The following is a 27811-nucleotide window of genomic DNA, read 5'->3' on the forward strand; positions in this document are numbered from 1 at the left end:
GGATTGAGGGAGGATGGGCCTGGGGCCCTGGGACTGAACCTGAGGCAGGGCCTCTTTCTGGCCAAGACTTCCTACCAGCTTAGAGAACACTACATACAATAGGAGAGAGTCATCTGGCTTTGGAGAGATCAATGCCTCTAATTCAGACGTGTGCCAACTCCAGCATGTTTGAGGGTGGTTGCCCACTGCTTCTCTGCCAGAGTCTAACACCCACCACCATTGATGCATTCCCTGGACTGTGGGATTTATTCATGAATGATTTTAGGGGTAGTGTGGTGCTAGGGGAGCATAGGCATCTGTCTTGAGGCTTTGAAAATATTATAATTCCCTCCTTTGTGGACCTTAGTTTTCCCTTCTACAGGACGACTGCAACTGGGCCTTACTGATTGATGATGACAGATTCTTTTAGTGCTTTAAATGTGTGCTACTTGCCCTAGCTAGTTTGGCTCAGTGGATAGAGTGTCAGCCTTCAGACTGAAGGGTCCCAGGTTCGATTCCTGTCAAGGGCACTTACTTTGGTTACAGGCTGGGCACATGCGGGAGGCAACCAATTGATGTGTCTCTCTCACATCAAAGTTTCTCTGTTTCTCCCCTCCCTTCCACTCTCTCTAAAAATCAATGGAAAAATTTCTTCAGGTGAGAATTAACAAAAAAGAAAAAAGAAAGGTGTGCTACCTTGCCCACTCTGGGAAGTACCTCATAAGGCTCCAGCATCAGGAGGATGGATCCTCTTGAAACTTCTTTGCAACCCTCTCTTCTCTCTTGTCTCTGGACCAGGGACTGCACCTGCTGTGGTGGCCACCTCTCCAGTATGATGCAAAGGTCCGAGAAAGGCTTGTTCGCCTTCCTGAATTTCACTGAGGTTGCTAAAATCCCAAGAAGTCAGACTCTGGAGTCCCACAGACCTCTCAGCTCCTCACTAGCTGTGTTGTCTGGGAAGATGGCTACTTCTCTCTGAACCTCAGTGTCATCATCTGTAAAATACAGATAATAGCAGCCACCTTCGTGCTGGTGTGAGGGTTCAGTGAAGTAATGCATGGAAAGCCCAAAGCAAGCACTCAAGTGTGAAGTGTTTGGGGATCTTCAGGAATATAGGCTTTCCAGTCACCAAGGAGTCCCTACTGGAAATCCCCAGGGACATTAAGGCATCACTTAAGATGCCTCTGGTCACTAGGATTGTGGAATGAGAGGTGCCAGGAAGTGGAGGATGCCAGTGGGGAAGCTGTTGCCAACTTCCCCTGGCTAGACCAGCACTTTGGGGCTGGCAGGCGGGCTGGGAACTGTCCGTGGTTCTGAATATCATTTTTGCTCTGGTTTGGCTCTGCTTTCAGAAATCTGTGCCACCATCTGGCAAAGAGTAACGAAGGTTCGTCTGTGAGGCCAAAGGCAGCTCCCAAAGCCCCACTTCACACCTCTTCCAGAAGCACTTTCTGGCCTCACCCTTGTTGGGCACCAGGAACCCACCTTTTCAGATGCCTGGGCTGCTGCCAGGATGGTTTCTTACATCATGGTCCAGCTTGTTTTCTATCTAAGCCTTATCCTCTGACTGGACCATGAGCTCCCTGAGATCAGGGCATCTGTCTACCGAGATGAATAGGTGCTGTCGTCTTATTGTTCAGGGAATATTATAATTACTGGCGTCCACTGCTGACTCTTATAGGACCATTGAGTCACCCTTCACCCCTCCCCCCAGGAGATGCTTTGCTGTGGCTTTTCCCTAGAAGACTAAATCGTCCTCCTCCCTCACCACTTTTCTCAGAATTTTTTGACTTTTGAGTTACTTATTTACTCATTTAATAGTATATCTAGACATAAGTCAGAGCATATTACAAACATCAATTTTTATAATGATTCAGCCAGTAAGGTTCTGTTATTATCCCTATTCAGCAGATGAGGAAACTGAGGCATTGAGAAATTAAGTGACTTGCTAGTAAATGATGGAACCAGAAATCAAACCCAAGTTGGCTGGCTTTGAGAGCCTGTGCTTCTTTTCCCCCACCACATTACACTGCCTTTTGAGTAGCCCTGAGATGCTCCAGCATAGTGGTTGGTTTGTGAGGAGAAGTGCTCCAGTATTCCAACCCCAGCCCAGATTAGGCACCAGAAATATCCCTTAGCATCTGGAAACTCAGGGTTGAGACAATTAGTCAGAATGAAAGGAAATGGGTGTTTTTGTGTCATTTAATTTAATGTTATGAAGACCACTAAATGCAAACATTTTTCTGTTGATTACTGTCTCAAATTTGGTCTGTAATTGAGAGAACTAGAGCTGGGAGAGTGTAGAAACCCACTGGAATGGCAGGCCTGACCGAGTCAGCATTCGCAGCCGCTTGTGTCCGCTCTGTTAATTTTAGAAACTCCTCCAGCCTGGGTGTATTATTAGCTTTATGTACAGAGGACCACAGGAACCTCAGTGGCCTCTCTGTGCCACAGTATTTTTTGTTTGTTTGTTTTGCTTTGTTTTTCCCAAGAGATTAAATGAAAAGGGGTGATGGCCATGTGTATGCAGGAGTGTTTACACACTGTGTGTAAATGGGGATACAAGTGTGTGGCATTTAATAAGTGTCTACAGCTGTCTTTGGATGATGTGCAATGAGGCTGGGCAAGAGAGTGTACACAGCTAAGAACACCCCTTAGACACTGAAACCATTCTCCTAGGGCCCCTGAGTCATTAGCAGGGTGTGATGTGTGATGTGTGCTGGTGTGATGGCTGGGGTAGGCTCTCAGATCTTAGGTTGGGTTCTCCCAGATGGCATAGGCGGGTTGGGGCTAGAAAAAGGCTGGTGGGTTTTGGGGCAGAGAAGCAGCTGAAGTTGACCTCTTGCCATCAGTCTTAGAATGAGAAGCACTAGCCGAGTGAGTCTCTGACTTGAGGTCCTATCTTGAGACCCTGAAGGGTTTGGCTTTCAAAGGAGCTGTCAGAGGTGGTCTCTCCAGAAGCTGCCCTTCCCTGAGCTGTGAGATGTAGGACACTGTCTGCCCACCTTCTGTGAAGCAGGCCTTGCCCTCTCCTTGACTCATAGCACCGTTTTGAGTCTGGTAAAGAAAACAGTTTGCTGTGAAGTAATTTTTTTTTCAAACCTAGAACTCTTCATGCAGGGTTGTGGTGGAATCCTCTGAAGACTCTGGGAAAGCTTGTGTGCTTGCCTCTCACACCCTTCTTCCTGGCTTCCCTTCAGTAAAAGATTACATTTTTTAAAATGTATTTTTATTGATTTCAGAGAGGAAGGGAGAGGGAGAGATAGAAACATCAATGATGAGAGAGAATCATTGATCAGCTGCCTCCTGCACATCCCCTACTGGGGATTGAGTCAACCCGGGCATGTGCCCTTGACGGGATCAAACCCTGGACCCTTCTATCCACTGAGCCAAATCGGCTAGCCCCTCTCCCCCCACCCCAGGTCTTCTCTACCCTATCCTATTGCCCGTGTCCATGGGCTATGCATATAAATACATAAGTTCTTTGGTACCTCTTCTCGTTCCCCCAACCCCACATTGAGATATGTGCTCTTATTTCTTTATTAATTAATAAAGATTAATATATTTGTCTGTTATTGTGTAATTGTCTAAATTAGTAACAGAAGAAAACATCTCTGCAGTGCAAGTGCTTTGTCTTAAGGCCAGTCCTGGGTGGCTGGTACTGGGGCCAGGTTCCAGGATGATTGGTCATACCTTCTGGACCAGCGGTCACCAACCAGTTGTCTGCGGACCACTGGTGGTCCGTGAGGTCTGAAAGGTTGGTGACCGCTTCCCAGTCGGTGCCCATCTGTGCTGTCTGCACACTCCAGAGGGGCCCCTACCGGGCCAGGTGGGAGGCTTGAGAGTGGCTCTTACCTCCTCACATTGCTTAACCTCTCAGAGGCTTTGCCTCCCTCCCTCAGGAAGCATTTGCAGTTGCTTTGAGGGCTTATCAGAAACGATGCAGGTAAGCCCCATCTGGTCTCACTCCATTGCACTGAGTGGTAACTCATTGGTATCTGAAATTGCCCCTTTAACACTTCCTGAAGTTTTTGAAGATATAACTACCCTCCCCAATCCCATGTTAGAATGAAAACCTCTGATGGCCTGGCATTTTCTGATGCTAGGATATAGGTTAAAGGGTGCTCCCAGAAGCCAGATCAGAATTTTAGGACTGAGTGTTGAGGCTCTACCTCTCACTGCACATTGGGGAAAATGAGGCCCAGAGCAGGGAGGGCATGTGCCTGATGTCACACAGCATCTGTGACAGAGCTGGTACTGGAGCCTGGACCTTCCCTGCTCTCTGGTCACGGTCTGGGGCATGTTTGTCTGCTAGCCTGTCTCAGCGTCAGCTGCCCCTCAGGGAGGATAGAGCAGCCTGGCCTGAGCCTAGGGTAGTTCTGGGTAAACTGTTCCTACCACTAAAATAGCCCTGTACTTCTCTCTGATACCGTTGTTTGCTTTGTTTTTCAGCCTGACTCTTACTGGGGCATAGGGATGCAGATAGGAGGCCTGTCGTCAGGGAGCTCCTGGAGGGGCAGGCAGACGGTACCTTTAGTGAAAGAAGAGCCTCTTTCCCTGCCAGTGTCCACGTCTTGCCCTGGCTCCCATAAGTCTACCTCTCACAGTGTCATAGAACTTCCCGAGACTTCTCTCCTACACTTGCTCTCCCTCAGAATTTCTCTCAGTTTGTGACTCATTCTCTTCCTCCTTCTGCCAACTAACCCCTTTGTCTCTGGGCAGATTCTACTGGGACCTGACCATGTTGCTGCTGATGGTGGGGAACCTGATCATCATCCCTGTGGGCATCACTTTCTTCAAGGATGAGAACACCACACCCTGGATTGTCTTCAATGTGGTGTCAGACACATTCTTCCTCATCGACTTGGTCCTCAACTTCCGCACAGGTATTGTGGTGGAAGACAACACAGAGATCATCCTGGACCCACAGCGGATTAAGATGAAGTACCTCAAAAGCTGGTTTGTGGTGGATTTCATCTCTTCCATCCCTGTGGACTACATCTTCCTCATTGTGGAGACACGCATTGACTCAGAGGTCTACAAGACAGCCCGGGCCCTGCGCATCGTCCGCTTTACCAAGATCCTCAGCCTCCTGCGCCTCCTGCGTCTCTCCCGCCTCATTAGGTACATTCACCAATGGGAAGAGGTGAGTGCTTAGATGCAGATCTCTTGAGGGAAGGGTGTCTTCCCCCACAGGGTCTGAGGGGCCAGAAGGTAATCTCAAGATAGTTGGATGTGGGCTGTCAGAGTATAGCAGGCACACCTGGTCCAGGGGGACAAATATTAGTAATTTCTTGAATATCGTGTGCTAGATACTGGGCAAATCACTTTATAGGCAACATCCCATTTAAGCCTCTAACATCCATAGAGGGTACCATATAGGTACACACAGGAACCATGTTTTAATGAGGAAACTGAGAGACAGAAAGATTAAGGGATTTATTAAGGTCACAGAATCAGTAATTCATGAACCCAGACTCCAGAACATGCACTGGTAACAACTGCACTATATTATAAAGGTTGCAAACTCATAATCCTATAGGGGCCAGAGAGGGAATGTGAATGGTGAAATGGGCTAGTTGGAAGGCATTAGGGAGTGTAGTAGACTGGGGAAAACTGGAGAACGTCTTCTGTCTAGCTCTAGCCACTTGTTGCCAAGTGGGAATGGCCTCGGGTTGCTAGATCTACAGATTTATCATGAGAAACAGTAATCCAGATTTTGTGCAGATTTTGTTGGCAACTATTTTAGGTTGGGTCCTTCTGGAGCAGACCCTGAGATAAGGATTTGCATGAAAGTGATTTTTTTAGGGGGAAGTATTTCCAGGAAGATATAGTAAGGAATTGGGGAAGAGAGAAAGGGAAAGGAAGGAAGGAAGCTAAGCAAGGGTATATACCATGGAGGGTTACTTGGGCCCCATCCCATGGGGACCTTTTGGGATAGTGTATACCATGCCTCAGATGTGTTAGAATTTTATTGTTATTAATCCTCACCCAAGGACATTTGTTTCATTAATTTTGTTGTTATTGTTAATCCTCACCCGAGGATATTTTTCCATTGACTTTTAGAGAGAGTGGAAGGTAGGGGGAGAGAGAGAAACATCGATGTGAGAGAGACCCATCGATTGGTTGCCTCCTGCACGTGCCCCAACCAGGGCTGGGGATCGAGCCTGCAATCAAGGTATATGCCCTTGACCAGAATCAAACCTGGGACCCTACCCATTGAGCCTAACCAGCTGGGGCTCCATTGCTTTTTTTTTTTTTTTTTTAAATACATTTTATTGATATTTTACAGAGAGGAAGGGAGAGGGATAGAGAGTTAGAAACATCGATGAGAGAGAAACATCGATCAGCTTCCTCCTGCATACCCCCTAATGGGGATGTGCCCGCAACCAAGGTACGTGCCCTTGACCGGAATCGAACCTGGGACCCTTCAGTCCGCAGGCCGACGCTCTGTCCACTGAGCCAAACCGGTTTCGGCTCCATTGCTTTTTTTAAAGAGAAAGTGGATGGTGGAGGGAAGGAGGGAGGGAGGGAGGGGGAGAGAGAGAGAGAGAGAGAGACAGAGACAGAGACAGAGACAGAGACAGAGACAGAGACAGAGACAGAGACAGAGACATCGATGTGAGAGACACATCTGTCAGCTGCCTCCCTGCATGTGCCCTGACCAGGAATGTCAGGGGCTGGGGATCGAACCTGCAACCCAGACACGTGCCCTTGACTGGGAATCAAACCCACAACCCTTCAGTGTGCAGGCTGACGCTCTAACCACTGAGAAAGGTGGTTAGAATTTTTATATCCTCTTACCTGCCAACCGTTGGTTCAGAGGCCTTCCCACCCTCAGTGCTAGCAGCAGGCAAAGTGATTTCCAGCAGCCTTGCTTTAAAGCAGGAGTGGGGACCATCTGGCCGGTGGGCCGTATAAGGACCGAAAAATCAATCGGTCTGGCCCTGCCAAGGCATTAGCGGTGAGTTAATTAAATGTTTGACTAAATATAGCAGGGTAATTTTTTAAAGCAGGCTAATTTTTAAGTTGATAATTTTGTATGGCCTGGGAATGATGTTATAAATATCCAAGGCCCTTGGCAGAAAAATGGTTCCCCACCCCTGCTCTAGAGAGTGAAAGCAACAGGAGTCTAGAGTTGTGTATGCACAAAAAAATGTGTAAAGGATCCTCGGGCCTCAGGGTGAAGCACAGATTACAGAAACTAAATAATAAATCGTAAGGAAGACAGGTAAACCAACACCATTCTGAACAAAATTTACTACTCTGTGAGCTGAATGCAGTTGTCTGGGATGGGGGAAAGAGAGGGGACTACCAGCTGGGGTTTGAAACAACAGATGACCTTGCCAGGTGCTTCCGTCTGTATCTGCCACCATCCAAGGTGCATCTCTTGGCAGCAGCGGCAGGCAGGCCAGCCTGGAGGTATTGGGGTTGGGGAGAAGTGCTTTTTGAGACATCCCACCCGAGGGTCCTGAAGCTTCTGCAGACATGCGTTTCCTGCCTCAGCTTACTGCTGATGTTGCTCTCCTGCTCTCCAAGACCTCTTCTCAACTAGGATATTTCCCAAGTACAGGATACAAAGTTCCCAGGCACAGGACAGGAAGCAACTACCCTAGCCAGGAGCACCCATGCTGATGGCTGGGGCACTGGTAAATTGAAGTCAGAGTTGCCATGAGCACCTGTGCTACAGAAGTGCCTACACCAGTCTAGTGGAATCACTCCATGCAGAAATTCTCTTTTGCTTCGAAAATTTGCGTTCTTTCTACTGACAGAGAAGCAGCAATGACTTTCCCACGGTCATGCAGCAGATACCTGGCAGAGCTAGATGAGAACCCACTTAGTGTTCTTGGTTCCCAGCAATATGCAGTCCCTGCCTGGTGTAGGGCAATGCTTGAGAGCTTTGGAACTAAAATGACACAGTGGAGACTTGAGTTAAAATGCTGGCTCCACACTGCCTACCTGTGTGACCTTAGTGCCATCTTGCCTCTTTGAGCCTCAGTCTCTTATCAGCAAAGTGGGTATAAGTAGTACCTTCCTCTTTGGATTATTGGGAGGATTAAATGAAATGATGTTTGTAAAACCCTTTATGTGAAGCCTGGTGCCAAGAATCATTTAATAAAGGCTCTCACCCTGGTTGGGTAGGTCAGTTGGTTGGAGCATCATTCCATACACCAAAAAGGTTGCGGGTTTGATTCGTGATCAGAGCACATACCTAGTTGGTAGGTTCAATCTTCGGTCCAATTGCCTGTGGCAGGCAGCCAATTGATGTTTCTCTCTCTCAAATAAATAAAAACATACCCTCACCTGAGGATTAAAATAATAATAATAATAAAATAAAGGCTCTCCCCTACCAGTTATCTTAGTACTTCTCCAGGGCGTTTCTTTTTCTCAGATACTTTTTACCCATTATTTCACTGGTTCTCAGCTGACTAGTCAAACAGGGCAGTGTTTATTACCCTGATTTGTCAGGTGAGGAAATTGAGGATCAGAGGGTCAGCTGCCCCACTGGCAGGGTTGTTGACCTAGACCTCCTGACCAGGTTCCATGTGGCTCCTGTTTTCTCAGGTGACCTGAAAGGAGGTTGACTTTGATTCTGCTGTTCCCTTTGTTAGGGACAGCTCTCAACTGGGATTAGGAAGGTAGGCAGCAGAGCAAGTTGAAGGGTGTGGGTGGAGGATTACCGTGTGATAGGTTGGGTCTGAGATAGCTGGGGGACATCTAGGTGCAGAGGGAGGTTGGCATGTGGGTCTGAGCACATGGCTGAGAAAGGCCAGTGGCTATGGTGATGGTGTTGGGGTGGTAGGGCTACTCTGAGAGGCTGCAGAGGAAGGATGGAGGTGTAGTTACTGGAACACCCTGAGAGGCTTGTCTCAGTTTCTGTCCCAAGTAGAAATGCAGGACCATATTGGCTCACTCAGTCCCTGAGAAGCCCCAACCTCCGTTTATCTTGGACTCACTGCTAGACCGTCATCGAATGCAGAGAAGTGGCTGCTCTTTCCTTCTCTGGCATCAGCTCATGACTCCAACCCCAGCCCCTGGTGGCTAGCCTTGTTCCCCCTAGGCCCAGGCCCTGGGGCTGTGGCATTTGGGGGAGTGGGCAGAGCTGCCAGTGGCTGGACAGGTTGGGCCCTGAGACAGGAGATAAGTGCGTCTTCCACACCATACATCCTGGGAACCCAGGGCAGTGCTTCTGTCCCCATTGCCCCTTGGGCCTGGCTGCCATCTGGGTGATCCAGAACTGGTCCAGCAGGCTCTGGCCCTGGAGTTTCCCTAGGGTAGTCAGAGGCCCTAGAAGACCTCAGATTAGGGCTCTAAACTGTACATCACTACCCAGTCTCATGGGCAGGAAGGGAGATCCCTGGAGACCAGATGGATGGCTCCCCACCCCTCCACACAGCACACTTACTTTGCCTACCAGCTGGGGAGTAAATTATTTTACGTGGTTTCTGCCAGGCACACTGCCCAGCCAAGAACTACCACTAGACCCCTTGGATTGGATTGGGGTTTCTAAGCTAGCCCCAGGAACCCTATATCCAATCCTTAATGGCCTGCTCCAGCCCCCGGGTTTCTCTTAGTCTCCGCTTGGCTGGAAGCAGTAGTAGGGTGACCTTTGAGGCCCCCAGTTTGCGTGAGACCTGGGGAGGGAGGTATTTAATAGAGAAAACCCTGCCCTATCTCCTCCAACTCCCTATGTGAATCTCTTTCCTTCTTTGGACCTGTTTCCCAACTGTCAGTTATGTTCTGGTGTTCTCAAAGGAGGCTTAGTCCCTGTGCCAGCCTCCCTTGGTGAGATCACCTTAGCTGATCCTGAGGACATTGTATGACTTCAGGGGGAACTGGGGAGTGAGCCTCCCATGGTGAGGAAAAAGCTTGCATGAGGCCCCCTGGTGAAGCTCCAGAGATGTTGGACTCCTGACCCCCAGCTTTAGCTGCCTCCCCTAGTCCAGCCCCGCCCCCCAGTCAGAGAGTTCCTGAGCCTTAGTGGCAGGTGTTGGGAGTTAGGGTACATGGAAGGTCTTGGCAGGTGTAGGCTGCCATCTCTCAGGATGACACCTCCTGCTTCCATCCTAGGCGATCTAGGTCAGCATCCTCCTTCTCAGCCAACCCTCTTCCCTCCCTCTGAGGTGTGAGCTTGTTATAGGCACCGAGGCTATTGTTAGAAACCCTGGTCTCTTCCCCTTTGGATGTTTGTCTAGAGGGCCCAGGACCCCAGTAAACCATCCCAGAAGCCTCTTCCTTCCTTTGGCAACTTTGGAGGCAGGAGGCCAGGCCCTGGTGGCTGTGTGACCTCCTAATGAGCCTCCTCCCCGTGTGGGCCTTGATTTCTCCCATCTCTCTCAGAATCAAGGTTTGGGATAACACAGAGGGGTGGTCCTGGCCCTCTCTATGGGCCCTGGAAGGGACTCAGCATGACACCTCAGTTCAGATATCTCCAGGCTGTGCCTGGGCTATACTTGGAGCAGCCACTCCCTCAGGCCTGGGATTGCTGTCCTCCATGTGGCTGCTTGTTCCTGAGACACCAGAAGTTTGTTCTTTCCTGCGGAGAAAACAAGCCCCTGGGAGGGAACTCACCCAGGCCCTCAGAGGAGGCCTGGTGGAAACTGCAGTTTTTGGTCTCTCCTAGACTAAGAAATCAATTCTTTGTTTTGAGGGCTGGGAGAGGGAAGGAAAGGAAACGTGCTGAGTACCTCCTGTGTGCCAGCTGCGGACATCATCTCTCCTGACCCCAAGACAGCACAGGAGCTGGCAGTTATTGACACAGATGAGGAAATTGAGGCTCAGAGCAGAGAAAGCACTTGCCCAAAGTAGAATCATCACTCTGCCTTTGCACTGTGGTCGAGACACTACAGAGGGAGTGAGAGTGGAGCTCCCCCCAAGTGCCATCTGGGGCACAGACAGTGGGCTTCCCAGGCTGCTCACCCAGCAAGGTTTGTGGCGACTTAGAAATGAAGGTACTCAACCCCCATAGTCAGAACCAATATCATAAAAGGGGACTGTAATAAGGTATAAAGAGCAAGACAAATATTTGCACAGTGCAGCAGTCTTGCAGGTGGCCTGTGGCCCCAGCCCACAGTGTTTGGCAACCTCTCCCAGCAACAACCAGCCTTGCTCTCAGCAACCACACCTGGGTCCTCACTATCTGGGGTACCCTCTTGGCCTGAATGGATGCCCCCCACCAACTCTTTGCAAGAACGTCAGACTTTTCCATGTTGGTGTTTTTGGCTTTCTAGTGTCTGATAGCTATCCACAGTACACCTCCCCACCACCCAAATGCCCATCATCCCCCCTACTAACCTCCCACCTCCCAGCAAATACATCTTTCTTCAGCCCAATACCAGGCACCACCCCCAACGTGTCCTCTGTAGGGTAAACTAGTCTGTGACTTCCGGCAGAAAAGGGCACCTTCTTTCTTCTGGCAAAGGCAAAGGCAGATTCCCTGTGAGCTGTACCTGCACAGAGCGGGGCCTTTTCAAATGTCACTGTCTACACTGTGATGGCCTTGATCCCCATCATCCCCTCATCACCTTCACACTGAGCATTTCTTAGTTCCTAAGACCCTACCACGTGCTTTACCATATTCATTGCTGAGATTACAATAAAGGCAAAATTAGACAAGGACCTGATCTTGAAAGATAATTAGTTACAAAGAAAAGAAAAACATAGGTAATACAAAAAAAAAAAAAAAAAAGACATTGCATAAAAACGTGCCAACCTTGATACACAGAATATTAAGAGTGGTTCACAGAAAACAAAACAAAAAAACAGTTACTATAGGCAGTGGCCATCTGAGACACTTTCAAAAAGTGATCCAAGGCTTCCTTTAGCTTCTTTAGCTCCTACTATCCAGTTCAGGCTCTTCTAGAAAAATATCACAGAATGAGAGGTCTTAAACAAACATTTATTTCTCACAGTTCTGGAAGCTGGAAGGATGAGATCAGGGTGCCAGCATGGTTGGGTTCTGGTAAGAGCCTGCTTCCTGGTTTGTAGATCATCTCTGTCATGTATCCTCCTTGAAGGGCACTAATCCCATTCATGGGGCTCCAACCTCATAGTCAAATCACCTCTCAAAGGCCCCACCTCCTAATACTATCAGATTGGGGATTAGGGCTTCATCATAAAAATTTGGGGGTGACATAAACATTCAGTCCAGCTCAGAAATGAAGGAAATCAATAATAATGATCCTACCTATGTATGTGTCCAAGTTACAGAGCACTTTCTTAGCCACATCAATTTCTCCAGCAACCCTGAGAAGTGGTGGGCAGATAGCTAGCTTCTTAGTTGAGGGGAGGCTGAAGTGTGGTAGGAAGTGAGGGCAGGTGCTGGCCATCTCTGAGGCTGTATGATTCCATGTCACTGGCCCTCCTCATGGTTGGTCCCATGTTACTTGGGGAAGCTGGTGACATCCTGGTCAACCAAGAATTTGAAAGGTTAATGACTTGCCCAAGGTCATAGAGCTATTGTGTTCACCTCAGTGCTAAAGAGGCAAAAGTGGAGTCTTCCTACAGAGCCAGAGCTTGGTGCTAGTACTCAGGAACTGCTGTGAGATTGAGATGAGGCAGAGGGAGCCTATGGGGTTTAGGACCCAAGCCTAGGGTTTCTAACAATAGCCTCGCTGCCTATAGCAGCAGAGGGTTGTCCAGAGACACCAGTGTCTTGCTTGGGTATATTCTGCATCCCAGACACAGTCAGGCCCCAGTCCCTACTGAGCCCTGGTTGCCATCCCAAACTGCCCTGCATGGTCTCTAGTGTCCACCACTCCTTACACTGAGATGTATCAGCTTAGCCAGGACCTGGCCCACTGACAACCCTGGGGCTGTTCCTGTGCCCCAGTGGGGCTAGGCTGCAAGGCATAGGGCACTGGGTTGATTGGGGCCAGATGCCGAGGAGTCCCACCTGGCCCTGGATCCAGCTTGTTGTAAATCTGGCCACATAACCCAGTCACTTTGGGTTTAAATTGTTTTATCTGCAAAATAACCACCTTTTTTTGTCACCGGGCCAATCTGACAATCTGCAGGCAGCCCTGGTTCAGATCTGCCTCTACTGCGCTGCCACTATAACCGTGAGCAAGTCCTTTGCTTCTCTGAGCCTTGGTGTAAAATGAAGTAAATTAACAATATGATCAGCAAAGTTTGTTGTGAGTTTAAGTGAGATGATGACTGTGATGTTATTGTCCCTTTGTCACTGGGCCGTGGAGGGTGATGGGGCAAGTTGGAGCTGCCATTCTCCATGAACCTTTCCAAGGTCCATTTCATCCTGAAGACTTAACAGCATGTCTGCATTCAGAGTCCTGCTACTAACAGGGCCACAGGAGGGTGTGCCCTGTGGGTGATGGAAAAGTAGTATTCATCTTTGGTTGTTCAAAACCTAGACCCCAGGTTAAACTCACATTTCAGAAGGAGAAGCTGAGGTCACTAGTATCAGAATATCCTGCCACCAGCTACGAAGCTGCAGTTAGAAGACCATTAGACGGGGGTAGAAATATCTAGGGTCTGTTTCTTTGGGCCTCAGTTTCCCTATCTTAAAATGGGCTTAAACTAGTTCTTAAACTTATAGGCATTTGAAAAGTCAGTAATTTTGGCTCAAAGTCCCTCTCTAGGAAGGTTGCTCTGCCTGGGAATAGTATGGAGGAACCAGAACTAAGAGTGAGGTCATACTCCAAAGTCTCTAAGGCTAGAGGCAAGGCAGAACTTCTAGAGAACTCCCTCTAGACTTCCTGTCCATCTCTCCATCCTTTCACTGGTGCTTCCTGCTGAAACTGGACCAAGAAGCTGCACTGGGAGGAGGGAGGTGGAGTGTGGATACTGGGATGTGCCCACCCTTAGCCCTGCCCAGTCATAGTTCAACCTCTCATTTGAAGTCACAGGGGTAGAAATGGACAGGTGGCAGAGGGCTGGGGTTGAGAGTGCTGTACTTTATTAACCTGTATAGGAGAGTGTTACTATTACCTAGTTAATACCTATTACCTAGTTAATACCTAGTTAATACCTATTAACTAATCATGAAGATTAATTATTAATAACCATTCTCAATTTATTGAACACTTCTACACCTAATACTAAGCATTTTATATGTATACTAGAGGCCCAGAGCACGAAATTTGTGCATGGGGTTGGAGTCCCTCAGCCCAGCCTGCACCCTCTCCAATACAAGACCCCTCAGGGGATGTCTGACTGCTGATTTAGGCCCGATCCCTAAACTGGCAGTCGGACATCCCTCTCACAATCCGGGACTGCTGGCTCCTAGCCTGCCTGCCTGCCTGATCACCCCTAACCATTCTGCATGCCTGTCTGATCACCCCTAACTGCCTCTGCCTGCTAGCCTGATGCCCCTAACTGCTCCCCTGCCGACCTGATCACCCCTAACCACTCTGCCTGCCTGCCTGATTGCCCCTAACTGTGCCCCTGCTGGCCTTATTGCCCCCAACTGCCCTCCCCTGCCGACCTAATTGCCCTCAACTGCCCTCCCCGGCACTGGCCTGATTGCCCCCTAACTGCTTTTGCTCCTCCATGCATGCCTCATCTCACCCCTAACTGCTTCTGCCTCAGCCCCCGCCACCGTGGCTTTGTCCAGAAGGAAGTGTGATGTCCGGAAGATGTCGGCCTGGTCTAATTAGCGTATTACCCTTTCATTAGTATAGATTTCAATTCTTTAGACAACCCACGCAGGTAAGAATTTTTATCGCCATTTTAGATGAGGAAACATGATCAAAAAGGTTTAGATATGTTCTGAAGGTTGCACAGCTGGAAATTGGGTAGGAAGAGGGCCTGGGATCAAAGTCTGTGTGAACTTGGAGCCTGTGTATCCCAGCTGTTTCCTTGCAGTTCAATGGCTGCCTTAGGCAGAACCCACTGGCCCTGGGGGAGTCCTAAGAATCTGGTGACTGATTTAGGGAAATACCATGCCCCTATCATGACTACGGGCTGTGGTCCCCTGAGGAGCGTCAGGCTGGCTGGCTCTTCTCTTTGTTGTTTCATGGCCTAGACAAGCTGATAAAACAATTTCTCTACCCACTTCAGGGCTGTATGGGGCTCCAGGTGCTCTCCTCATCTCCAGGTCTGGGAACCCCAGACACCCCTCATTCTTCTCCCAGGCTGTTTGATTTGACCTGTAGGCAAATCCCCAAGGTAGGAGAAGCCGCTTTGAAAGAGATGAGAGATCCTGGATGGCTGGACTTCCCATGGGAGCCCCCCGCAACACACACACCTGCACAGATCCCTTTGGGGCCCTGCAGCCTGCAATCTGCTTCTTTCAGGGCCTGGCCTGACACCTTCCCACTCTAGCCATAGCCTGACTTGAACTGAGCTGTGCGCACTACCATGTGTGTGCAGAGCAGTGCCACTCGAAGCTGCAGGGTCTGACTGGGTGGGGGTGTTCCCCCCTCCTGGTCACTCACCTGGTCACTTACCTCTATGGACAGATCTTCCACATGACCTACGACCTGGCCAGCGCCGTGGTGCGCATCGTGAACCTCATCGGCATGATGCTCCTGCTGTGCCACTGGGACGGCTGTCTGCAGTTCCTGGTCCCCATGCTGCAGGACTTCCCTGACGACTGCTGGGTGTCCATCAACAGCATGGTGGTGAGCACCCAGCTGGGCCCTGGTGTGGGCAGATGAGGCACTGAGGGGCAGAGCGGGTCCACAACTTAAAACTCCTGAGTTCCAACATGTAGGACCCTGAGGTGCCAGCCCGGCACCCACGGCACATGGCTTTACCCAATACAGGTCTGTCACAGAGCTCGTGGCCACACGCTGCTACCTCTGCCTTCTTACAACCTCACTGCAGCTGGGAGCCTGGCTGTTTGGAGCTGACTTCACCCAGGGAGACTAAGACCTGGGCTCCTTGGATTCTGTCAGGTGTGGCAGAGCTGGGCTGGTGGCTCCTGCCCTCCTGCCTGTTTGCCAGAGGCAGACCTGTTACCGATTGGGGTTACCGACTGGGACCTCAGTTCTTTTCATCGATGCAAAAAAGATTTTAAGATCAACGAAAATGAAAGTAAAGCAAAATGGGGTTTATTGAAGATACATTCTAAACAAGGAGTGGGCCACTTAGAGAAAGAGAGAGAATGGCTGGGCTGCTTAAACGCCCTGGAAAGTCAGAGAAAGGGGGCCTTTGAGACAGGTTTAGGGGTTAGCCCGGGATGAGCTGCAGCTGCCCATTCCTCCCCTGGTTGCAAGTCTCGTGTGGTCCTTTAGAGGCTGGGAAGCATGTGCCTGTGGGGGAAGGGAAGGAGAAAGGGAATGGCATGGGCGTGCTTCTTAAAGGTAGAGTGCAAGTGCAAAAGATAATGGCCCCCAACTCCTGGGTTTAAAAGAAGGATTTTCTGGGTGGAGACTTTCATTTGTATTTAGGCATCATTGACAGAAACTGTCTTTTTTCTGGGCATGCCCTTACCCATAATGCATACAGAAAAAACCATGGGGGCGAGGTCAAAACCAAAATACAAATTTCATTATAATTAATCCAGGACCCTAGTGAAGTTGTATTGTCCTGTCGTTTTCCTCTGAGCATGTGCCAAGAACCACCTGGCTCCAAACCTGCCTGCTGGTGGTCTGCTGGCTGCTGGGCCACCCATAGAGAGGCGGTCTGAAGGTAATGCTGGTCCGACCCCTGATCAGGACCCCAGGGCAGGCCCCACCCCAGCCACTCAAGTCTAACTTCCTACTCACAGATCCACCTTTAAAAGCCAAGCCCAAGCAAAGAGAACCCTGTGAGGGATGACACTGTTGGTAGCAGGCATAGACTCCCAGATCACACACAGTGGCTACCTTCTGCTCCAGCTTCAGAGCTGGACTATCTCCCTACTCCTGTCATTCCCTCATCCCCCACCCCACATACACAGACACATCCTGATCATAGGTGGTGTCCTGAGTAGGGAGGACAGACCAGATTGAACCTGATCCCTTCCAAACCTGTGGGTGGTTGAGAGAAGTTGAAATTGAGGCTCGGGAAGCCATGGGGCAGAGTCTCCATCCCCCATGAATAGGGTGGGCTCCAGGAGGGATGGAGGACCCCCTGGACCTGTGAGCCTCTTTCTGTGTCCGGGAACCCCATGCTTACAGGTCCAGGGGGACCTGTCAGTTTGGTTTGGTCTGTAGGCAGATCTCCAGGGCCCCTGAGTAGGAGAAGCTGGCTTTGAAAGAGGTGAAAGAGATTCCAAGCATCTTTCAGTATCAAATAGGCCTTTAGAAAACAGCCTTTTGATGAGCTAAATGTAAATGAATCACTATATGGATTGAATTTCTGAGTCCCCAGCAATAAGGCTGGAATTTCTGACTGAAGGCAGCTGGGGGGTCCCTCCTGTTCCCTCAGTGCCCAGGCCCCCTCCACTCCTTGAGATCAGCCCCCCCACAAGACCTCCCACCCAGGTTTGGACTGAGCACCATACCAGCTCAGCTCTGTCCAGTATGGTCTCAGTGACCTTGAATATGGCATGCAGCTCCTGTGCCTGCCTTCAGGTGCTGAGAACAGCCTGGTGACCCCGGAAGTGCTTGAGGCTCCGGCCAGGGGTTCTGTGGGTCATGCAGTAAGGTGGGTTCCACATCATTGCTAACATATTCATTGTGTGAGCAGAGAGGCTTTGGGGAGGTGGCCAGCACTGAGGTTCATCTGGGGCCCCCTCATCTGGGACAGTTTCCTCCATGTGAGGGTGACAAGCCCACACATGCACTAAATTCAGGAGATGGCCCTCTGAGCCGTGTTCCCACACTGAGGCTTCCTTGAGACACCAGCTAGCTTTGGAGACAAAAATAGCCAGTTGCCTCCCTCCCTCTCTCCCTCCTCCCACCCCAAGCATTGTATGTTCCAGGTAATCCACCTTTTGTGGGGGGAGGATAACTGGTGGCCACAGCCCTGGATAGATGCAGGCAGGGTTCATGTAGGAAGGGAGTCAGCTCAGCAGCACTTTAGATTTTGCTCACCCAAAATGAGGAAAGTGTTTTTGGCTTAATCTGAGAGTCTGTCCCCCTAGGGGAAGCATATCTGCTTTTATAATTGAGGTCAGTGGGGAAATGGGCTTTACTTGGCAGTAGTTTAGGGTAAGGGGATGGAGCTATTTTAGTAAGCAGAGGACAGCAGGGTGGCTCAGCCTGAATTCTTTTGCTGCTCAAGAGGCCCAGGCTGCTCTGTGAGGGCTGAGAGGTTAGATGGGGGCTATACCGCTCCCATCCCTTTCTAGACTTCCCATCTGATCCTGGTCCCCCACTGCAAGAGAAAGGCCTGAGTGAGAATTCACTCGGTCACATAGGTTACCATTGTGGGCCTCCCTGCCCCTCTCCAAGGTTCTCAGCCACTGGCAAAGTGGGAGCCCTGGGCTCAGCAGCTGGGAAAGAGTTGAGGGATGGGAGGTGGTAGGGACTTTTCTAGGTGCTGGTGAGAAGGCCTGGTCTCTCAGTGGTGTGAGCCTTCACTACCACTCCACCCTCTGTCTGTGTACCTATCTACAGAACAGCTCCTGGGGAAAGCAGTATTCCTATGCGCTGTTCAAGGCCATGAGTCACATGCTGTGCATCGGATATGGACGGCAGGCGCCCGTGGGCATGTCCGACGTGTGGCTCACCATGCTCAGCATGATTGTGGGTGCCACCTGCTACGCCATGTTCATCGGCCACGCCACCGCCCTTATCCAGTCCCTGGACTCCTCCCGACGCCAGTACCAGGAGAAGGTAGGGCAGAAAGCTGTGTCCACTTTGGGCTATTTCAGGGTGCCAGTTTGTCCCTAGGGAGCACAGGCTCCAGCCAGTGGGTCCCCACCAGGACCCCAGTGGGTGCCCAGCCTGCCACCATCATCTGGCTTCAGCTGCTGACTTTTCTGTTGCAATCTCTTTTTCTTTCTTTTTTATATTTTTCTAAAATATACAAAAATTCCGCATTGTTTATGGACACTGAATCCGTATCTCAGCATAGTGAATGTGAGTGTGCCAGTGCCCTTTTGGGTCCACATCTTGCGCGGAGCCCTGGGGCATTCTTTCCATTTGACAGTTATCACTGCCTCTTGGTTTACACTTGATTTTCGTGACCGCACAATCTTGGCTTTCCTCCTCCTCACAGGCCAGTCCTCCTTGCTCTCCTTGACTGCTTGTCTTTTCAGTCTTCATACATTGCGTCCATGGTGGTTTGAGCTTAATTCTCTGTGTTTCTGTCTCTCCTGTCTTCCTGGGTGCTACTGGTTTACCACCCCATCCCCATGTTCCATGTCCGTCTCTATGCAGCAGGCTCCAAATGATATAATCAGTCGCACCTCTTTCTCTCCCCGCACTGTCTACTTGATGCCTCCCTGGACACCTCTACCTCATCGCATCTAAAATGAGAACAGTCTCCCTTGCTTTCTCTGCTCCAAACCTCTACTCTTGCCCATCCTGTTAGTGGACACAGTAGCACAGATGCCCAGGCTAGAAATTAGGAGCCATCCTTGTTGTCTCTTAGTCATTAATACCTCCCTTCGTTCCCATCATCCAGCTGGCATCTGCCTGGATCATGCAGCAGCTTCCTAAGCAAGAGGCTGTGCTGGAGTAAAAGGCTGCCTCTGTTCTAAGCCCAGCTTCCCCATTGACAAGCTCTCCATTGAACATGGGCATGTAGCATCACATCTCTAAGTCCCATTTGCTTGTCTGTAAAATGGGGACAATACCAAGGGTTATATCATGGTGTTTGTGAGGAGTGACCCTACAGAGTAAGCCATTCAATATTTATTAGCCAGTGGGCACCCCTCTGCCCCTTCCACTTCATTCTCCAGATGGCAGATGGCATTGGCACTTAAAACATATAAATCTGCTCATATCACTGCTTAGAGCTTTCTGTTACTCCAAGATGCAGAGTAAGTGTGTTTTCTCAGCCTGGCATGTAAGCCTCCCCTCTTCTCATGCTCAGAACATGCCATGGGCTCCATAGCCCTCTATGCGCCAGTCTTGCCAGCCTCCCTGAATGTGTCTCCCCTGCCTCGGGGCCTTGGCACAGACTCAAGCTGGAACCCTCCTATCTCTTTTCACCTGACCCCTTCTTTCCACATCTCAGCCTAAACTTCACCTCCTTGGTGAAGCCTTCCAGGACCCAGTCAGCCTCTACCCATCATGTGACCCAGTGACACCCTCAAATTCTCCTTCATTACATGTCGCACTTCTGTCATTATTTAATTAATTACATGTAGCCAATAGTTTAATATCCATCTTCCCTATCCAGCCCATGGCTCCATGAGGGTAGGCCAGTCCCCATGGATCCCCAGTGTCCAGCACATAGTAGGGCTCAGTATGTATTTATGAACTGCCTGCGTGTCTGCCTCAGGTACTGTCTCCTGATGGGGTGACTGAGAGATGGCATCCCAGGTCCCATGACATGAAGAAGAAAGCCCGGGAGAGCCTGAAGAGCCAGAACAGGGTGGGAAGGTCATTTTGGGAAGGCAGAGGAAGGAGGAGGTAGAAGAAAATGCTAGGCCAGTGATCATGATGAACATGAGCAAAGGTATGTAGATGGGTGGTAAAGAAATCAACCTGATTAGAACAAAGGGTTCTGGTTAGGAGTGAGGGGGTGAGAGAGGGGAAGGAGAGTGGAGTCAGGTTATAAAGGCCAGTGCTTCAAGGGCCAGGTGAGAGATTAATGTAGCCTAGCATCAGGGCCCAGCCTGTGAGCAGGGTCAGGGCCCGGCCTGTGAGCAGGGTTGAGGCTCAGTGTGTGAGCAGAATGGAGGCTCAGTCTGGGACCACCATTAGGGATAGTTTAAAAAAAGCATCAGGGTCTACTGTCCAGCAGAGTCAAGCTGCTTGTGGCTTTTCATTTGAGAGTTGCCTTCATTTCATCCTTTAGCTAATAGCTCTTTAATGTATAATTCACCCATAAATCTCTCTTAAACATATTACCTGCCCCTCTGTCCCCACTACTCTCTCTTACCTGGACCACTTTAACAACCTTCTAACTTTTGCCCTGCTTCCAGACCTTGCATCCCACTCCAATTGCTTTCCTATGTATGGGGAATTCTAAAAAAAAATACAGCCATAGCCAGCCAGAAAGTCACTGTTTCCTGTAGCTGGGCACAACTTAGAGCAGACAGAGACCAGGTTGGCTGTAAGACTGTTAAGAAAGGTCATCTCCCAGCCCCCAGGTGCCCGTCAGCATCTCTGCAGCAGCACTATGTCCCCACCTCTTTGGAGCACTGATATATGAGAGCAGGCTGCCTATTATGACTATTCCTTGGGTACAGGAACTTCCCTTGCATTCCATTGTGGGAAAAATCTGTTCTTGCCCCATCAGTGCCTCTGGTCCCTAGCCATGCTCCTGAGGATCTCCACTTCCCACCCACAATCCAGGCGGGTTGGAGCAGCACCCCAGGATGGGCAGGTTCAACAATCTCTATTTCAAACACGTTTAAGGTCCCTGCTGTACCAGGCCCCTCCCCTGGGCTGTAGTTGTTCTCCAACAAAGTGACTTACTCCCGACCATGTTGGGATACATGATGTGCCACATGATGGCTGGCTTCAGCCTCCAGCCCTTGTAACCCATTGCAGCCCAGTCCTGCTGATGCTGCCAGGTTGTTACCACTGGTGGGAAAGAGCTCCTTCCCAAGTCAGCAAGGCCTCTCTGGTCCACAGTGTAACACAGAGGGACCTATATTTAGAGGAAACGTCATTGACTTCCTGGTCAGTTGGCCTCTTGTAACTGGGCTTTGGACAGTCCTTCTTTTCCCTGGCCATCTCCATAATATTGAACACATTGAAGACCGGTCACTGGGATGGAGCTCCTCCTCCACCCCAGCTATTGGCAGTCAGGGCCATTGTATGGGGCACGGTGTGAACACACCAACACTGAGGACCTCAAGCTTAAAGAGCCAAGGTCATCCAAGTGCACCCACAGCATTAGTGCCAACTCTGGCCACCAGCAGGGCTGAGGCCGGGTGGAGCTAGCCAGGGCAGTGGGGCTGGCTGGCCAAGAGGTGACAGCCTCTCTCTCTGTCCCTGGACTTAGTACAAGCAGGTGGAGCAGTACATGTCCTTCCACAAGCTCCCGCCCGACACTCGGCAGCGCATCCATGACTACTATGAGCACCGCTACCAGGGCAAGATGTTCGACGAGGAGAGCATCCTGGGCGAGCTCAGCGAGCCACTTCGAGAGGTGAGCTGGGTGGCGGCCAGGCAGAAAGGGATCCATGCCTTTCTGCCTGGTGACTCTGCTCATCTCCTCCCTCTTTCCCAATCCACCCTTTCTGGGGAGCAGGAGATCATCAACTTTAACTGCCGGAAGTTGGTGGCCTCCATGCCACTGTTCGCCAACGCGGACCCCAACTTCGTGACATCCATGCTGACTAAGCTGCGCTTCGAGGTCTTCCAGCCCGGCGACTACATCATCCGAGAAGGCACCATTGGCAAGAAGATGTACTTTATCCAGCACGGCGTGGTCAGCGTGCTCACCAAGGGCAACAAGGAGACCAAGCTGGCAGATGGCTCCTACTTTGGAGGTGAGTGGCCAGGAGACCCTGGGGGGACAGGGAAATGGGCTGGAGAGACCGAGAAAAAAACATTTCAGGTCCTTCATGGGCACTGCCTAGAGGTAGGTATCCATGAGCCCAGCACAGGGGGATGGTCCCAGAGATGGGAAAGGTGCATGGAGTGGGGGACTTATGAATGTATCTATCAAGCATCTGTACTAGGTAGTGGGGACCCAGGTCAGGGTTGGGAGGAGGCCCTTAGGAGGCCACCCTGACTCCTGCTGTCCCAGCAGAGATCTGCCTGCTGACGCGGGGCAGGCGCACAGCCAGTGTGCGGGCCGACACCTACTGCCGCCTGTACTCGCTGAGTGTGGACAACTTCAACGAGGTGCTGGAGGAGTACCCCATGATGCGGCGGGCCTTCGAGACTGTGGCGCTGGACCGCCTGGACCGCATTGGTGAGGGGACTGGGCGAGAGGGCAGAAGGGAGGTGGACCAGGCTCCCCCTCTCCTCTGTCCTGAGCCCCTGCTCTTCTTCTGTGGCCCAGGCAAGAAGAACTCCATCCTCCTCCACAAAGTCCAGCATGACCTCAACTCAGGTGTCTTCAACTACCAGGAGAATGAGATCATCCAGCAGATTGTGCAGCACGACCGCGAGATGGCTCACTGTGCGCACCGCGTCCAGGCTGCCACCTCCTCCACCCCGACCGCCACGCCTGTCATCTGGACCCCGCTGATCCAGGCACCGCTGCAGGCTGCCGCCGCCACCACTTCTGTGGCCATAGCCCTCACCCACCACCCACGTCTGCCCGCTGCCATCTTCCGCCCTCCCCCAGGCCCCAAGCTCAGCAGCCTCGGGCCCGGGCAGACACCCAGGCATCTGAAGCGGCTGCAGTCTTTCATCCCTTCTGCACTGGGCTCTGCCTCGCCCACCAGCAGCCTATCCCAGTTGGATACACCATCTTCCTCCTCCTTCCACATCCAACAGTTGGCTGGATTCTCCGCCCCCGCCGGACTGAGCCCTCTCCTCTCTTCGTCCAGCTCTTCTCCACCTCCCAGGGTCTGTGGCTCTTCTCTGGCTCCCACACTATCCGCCAACACAGCTTCCACCACCATAGCCGGATTTGGCCTCCTCCACAAAGCACTGGGTGGCTCCCTCTCCTCATCCGACTCACCCCTGCTTACCCCACTACAGCCAGGCGCCCACTCCCCACAGGCTAACCAGCCACTACCCTCACTACCAGGGCCCCAGGGAGGCCTGGGACTCCTGGAGCATTTCTTGCCACCCCCACCTTCATCTAGGTCCCCATCCTCTAGTCCAGGGCAGCTTGGCCAGCCTCCTGGGGAGTTGTCCTCGGGTCTGGCTGCTGGCCCGCCAAGTATGCCAGAGACACCTCCACGGCAGCCTGAGCAGCCATCAATGGCAGGGGCCTCTGGGGAGGCTTCTCATATAGCCTTTACCCCCCGAAGAGGTCTCAGCCCCCCTGGCCACAGCCCAGGCCCCCCAAGAACTTTTCCAAATGCTCCACCCCGGGCCTCTGGCTCCCATGGTTCCTTGCTCCTGCCACCTGTATCCAGCCCCCCACCACTCCAGGTTCCCCAGCGCTGGAGCACACCACCTGTCACCCCAGGCCGCCTCACCCAGGACCTCAAGCTCATCTCAGCCTCTCAGCCAGCCCTACCCCAGGATGGGGCACAGACCCTCCACAGAGCCTCCCCACACTCCTCTAGGGAGTCTGTGGCTGCCTTCCCGCTCTTCCCCAGAGCTGGGGGTTGCAGCGGGGGCCTTGGTCCCCCTGGGAGACCCTATGGTGCCGCCTCAGGCCAGCATGTCACTCTGCCTCAGAAGACATCCTCAGGTTCTTTGCCACCCCCTCTTCGTTTGTTTGGGGCAAGAGCCGCCTCTTCTGGGGGGTCCCCTCTGACTGCTGCTTCCCAGAGGGAACCTGGGGCCAGGGCTGAGCCAGTGCGATCCAAACTGCCATCCTATCTATGAGCTGGGGCTCCTTCCTCTCTTTTCTCTCTTCTTTCTTCCTTCAGGTTTAACTGTGATTTAGGAGATACACTAATAACAATAATAATCATAATTTTAAAAAACTCACACCAGAAAAACAAAAGACAGCAGAAAATAACCAGGTATTCTTAGAGCTATAGATTTTTGGTCACTTGCTTTTATAGACTATTTTAATACTCAGAAGTAGGGGGGGGTAGGCAAAGCTCAAATGCAAAAGCCAGAGCAAGGTTGTGGGGTGGGTTGCTGGAGCTTGGCAGGGGTGGGGGCTACCCATGTTTGGGGTCCCTAGAGCAGACCTGTCATTGTATTTGTTTTAGGGCACCAGCCACCACCAGTCCCTTAGCAGTGAACTTGGTGCCTCACTTTGCTGGGAGTCTTCTAGGGGATGCCCTTGGTGGTTTTCCTGGGGAGCCCCAGTCTCCTGAGTCCTTGGAACAAAATGGGGCCAGGGTCCTGAGAATTTTGCATTTTTTTACTGCAAACCTAGCAAGATCTGTATATGTATGTAATGTGTGTATATGTATAAGCTATGTAGCGCTCTGTAGAGCCATGTAGATAGCCACTCACATGTGTGCAATCTAGTTTAACCCAATGTTGCCGGGACACCCAGGTCACCTTACATCCAGCAGCCCACCATAGCCCACAGGCTGGGCATCGCAAGGTCTGGGGGGAGTATTCTTTCCAGTCCTCAGGGAAGAGGACCCCAAGACCTCTCAGCAGGCTCCCTCTCTCCCCATCTCTGGTATCATATCCAATCCCAGCTTGACCTCTCACCACATGGAAGCAGAGGACTCTGAACTGTGCCTCCTGTAGGTCCTCAAGCACCTCCTGTCCCCTCTGTGGCCCTCAGTTCCCTTTTGGCACAGTGGGAGGTGAGGGTACTTCTGATTGAGTCTGCTCTGTGCCAAGCACTGGTTCAGCACTTTACACACATTAACTCCTTCCATTTCACAAAAGACCATGAGGTAGGTACTTTGATTCTCCCTATTTCACAGATGAGAAAACTGAGTTTGGGGTACTTTTTCCAGAATCATGTAGCTAGGAGTGACAGAGCTGGGACTGATTTGAGATTCTAATTCATGCCTGCTTGAGGCCAAAGCCTAGGTTCCTTTCATTAAAAACTGTTGAGGGGCTGAGTTAGTCTTCAAGCATGGTACAGAGGGAGAGACCAGATTATGGAGGCAACCAGACCTGGTTTGAATTCCAGCCCTGCCTTAGCTGTGTGACCTTGGGCAAATTATCTGACCTTTCTGAGTCTGTTACCTCAAATGTAAAATGGGAATAACTATGGTGCCGTCTTACAAGTACATATGAGGACAGGATGAGAAAAGCAGTATATGTGAAATGCCCAGCCTAGTACCGGGCACATACCATAGTAGGTGCTCAATAAGTCATGTTTCTTCTGCCTCTCCTCACACCCAGCCCATTGCTCCAGCAAGCTATGGTGAGAGCCCAGGGAGCTTTGGCTGAGGGCTCCAGGACTTATGAACTCAGGGCATAGGAGGTGGCTGGGCTTCCCGAAGGGCCTAAGGAAAGTGTGTGGCCAGTGGTAGGCTTGAGCCAGGCCTTGAGATGTGGGAAGTGTTAGAAAGTTAGAGAGGGTGGGGAGGGGAAGGGAGGAAGTTAGGAAGGTGGGTGGGATGGAGTGCTCAGTGGAGATATGATAAAGGTAGATGTACAGTGTGGAGCTGGGGGCTTTGGGAGGAGATCCTGAAGCCAGGTGGTCAGAGGGAAGGCCATGGGTGCCAGGCTAAGGGGATTGGTCCTGATTCTGCAGGCAACTAGGAGCCAGAAGCAGGTTCAGAGTAGGAGTCATTGTGAAAGCAGCTCGGATTATAGAAGCTCCTTAGGCATAATCCTTTCCAACAAGATTCTATCAGAGTCAAGCTCAGTGGTCTGCCTCCTTTCTATAGGGAAGGAGCAGGTTTGCTACCAAGACCTGAATAGTAAGGAGGACTGATCCATGCTCCAAGAGCTCTCCTCCATGCTCCCAGCTAAATGCTGGCTTTGTCCTGGGCTGTGGGACAGGTCAATATCTCCAGTGATGGGCCACAGGCAGTGGGAAGCCGTTTTCCAGGACAGGAGGAGGTGAGGATACTGGGTCTTAGGGAGAGACAAGGAGCTACCTGGCCTTGGTCATTACAGGGCAGGAGAAGTCCCCTCAGACCCAGGGAGTTCTCAGAGCTGGAAGGATTTAAACAGAAGCCTCAATCCGAGTTCTGCACACACGCCCCCTGAGGAAGGCTTACTTAATCTAAACCCACAGTAGTCCTGGAGGTAGTGGTGAGGGTGGGGGGTAGGAAAGGGACAGGAGTGAGGGTGGAGGGTTCAGTGGCATGAGGAGTGAGGACACACCCTTGTTATCAGGGCTGGCCTCACCGCCCTCTACACACACGCATACACATTTTATAAAAGCTCTGACCCAGTGCAGCCACTCTGGAGGCTGGGGAAACCAAGTCCAGTCAGTTGGCCCTTCTATCCCCACAAGCAATTTTCAAATCTTCCACTTTTAAAACAGAAAACGGTAAATGTGCCGTGTTGTATATTTTCTTTAAATAAAAAAAAATTCCAATAGATGCTGCCTTCTTTTAGGGGCCAGGGATTGAGGGGGAAATGAAGTTACTGGGGAATGAGTACTGGAGGCTCAGGAGCAAGGCTGTGGAGGGCAGTGGACAGGTCTCCTAGAGTAGTAGTCGCCAACTGGTGGTCCATGAGGTCCAAAAGGTTGGCGACCGCTGCCCTAGAGCACTTGCGGACACTGTAGGCAGCTGTGCACTGTGTGTGGACTGGTGAGAGTAAGGAGGAGGGTGAGTGTGTTTGCACCCTTTGTCAGTTAGTGGTGGGGAAGACCCTGACTGAGATCCTTCCTACCCCAGCTGCCAGAGTCCCTGGGACTCCTTGATGCTCCCTGAAGGAGGAGGGGGGCAGTAATGTGCACATGAGCTCCAGCTGGTTACAAAACAGGGCTATACCATCTTAGCCTGGTCAGTTGGGCCCTCAGAAGCTGGAGGGCGGCTAGGGGACAAAAGGTTACCGAGCTGGGGATCTCATGACCAGGAAAGAGGGTTGCCTTTCAGAGTGGCCAAGGATGAGCCACAGCCTTTGGACTCTGTGTGGGTTAGGGAACCTGAGGGCATCCCCTGAATTCAGGCCTTGTTAGGAAGTGCTGCCCACTCCCCACTGCACTGGGGAGATGCTAGGCCTGGCCCCTAGACCCCTTGTAAAGCCCTCAGATGACAGCCTCTGCCACCCCTGGCTGCAGAAGGTCCCTGTAAGCCCTGGGACCTTGCCCAGTAGGGGAGAAGCAGTGATCTGCCATTGGAAAAGCCAAGTCCCTGGGGGCTCCTGGCTGCTCAGGGAGTGCCGTGGTGCCCTGCCCTCATGGCAGAAAGAAAAGTCCTCAG

The 27811-nt window shown here is 51.2% G+C and overlaps 1 protein-coding gene across 2 annotated transcripts in view; it reads left to right on the forward strand.

The window, feature by feature from the left end:
* The window catches only part of HCN4 (hyperpolarization activated cyclic nucleotide gated potassium channel 4), a 96448-nt gene that overhangs the window by 33744 nt on the left and 34893 nt on the right, over nt 1-27811 (forward strand). Inside the window, exons 2-8 of one of the 2 annotated variants that reach the window (XM_080656994.1) lie at nt 4702-5125; nt 15399-15560; nt 18426-18644; nt 21934-22080; nt 22183-22423; nt 22687-22851; nt 22942-23453. In XM_080656994.1, coding sequence (XP_080513120.1) covers nt 4702-5125; nt 15399-15560; nt 18426-18644; nt 21934-22080; nt 22183-22423; nt 22687-22851; nt 22942-23453 — 1870 coding nt within the window. Of the gene's footprint in view, nt 1-4701; nt 5126-15398; nt 15561-18425; nt 18645-21933; nt 22081-22182; nt 22424-22686; nt 22852-22941; nt 24590-27811 lie in introns of those variants that run through there. The other variant, XM_080656993.1, reaches the window with a different exon arrangement.

The sequence above is a fragment of the Plecotus auritus genome (assembly GCF_963455305.1).
Source record: "Plecotus auritus genome assembly, chromosome: 1".
In the NCBI taxonomy this organism is placed as follows: Eukaryota; Metazoa; Chordata; class Mammalia; order Chiroptera; family Vespertilionidae; genus Plecotus; species Plecotus auritus.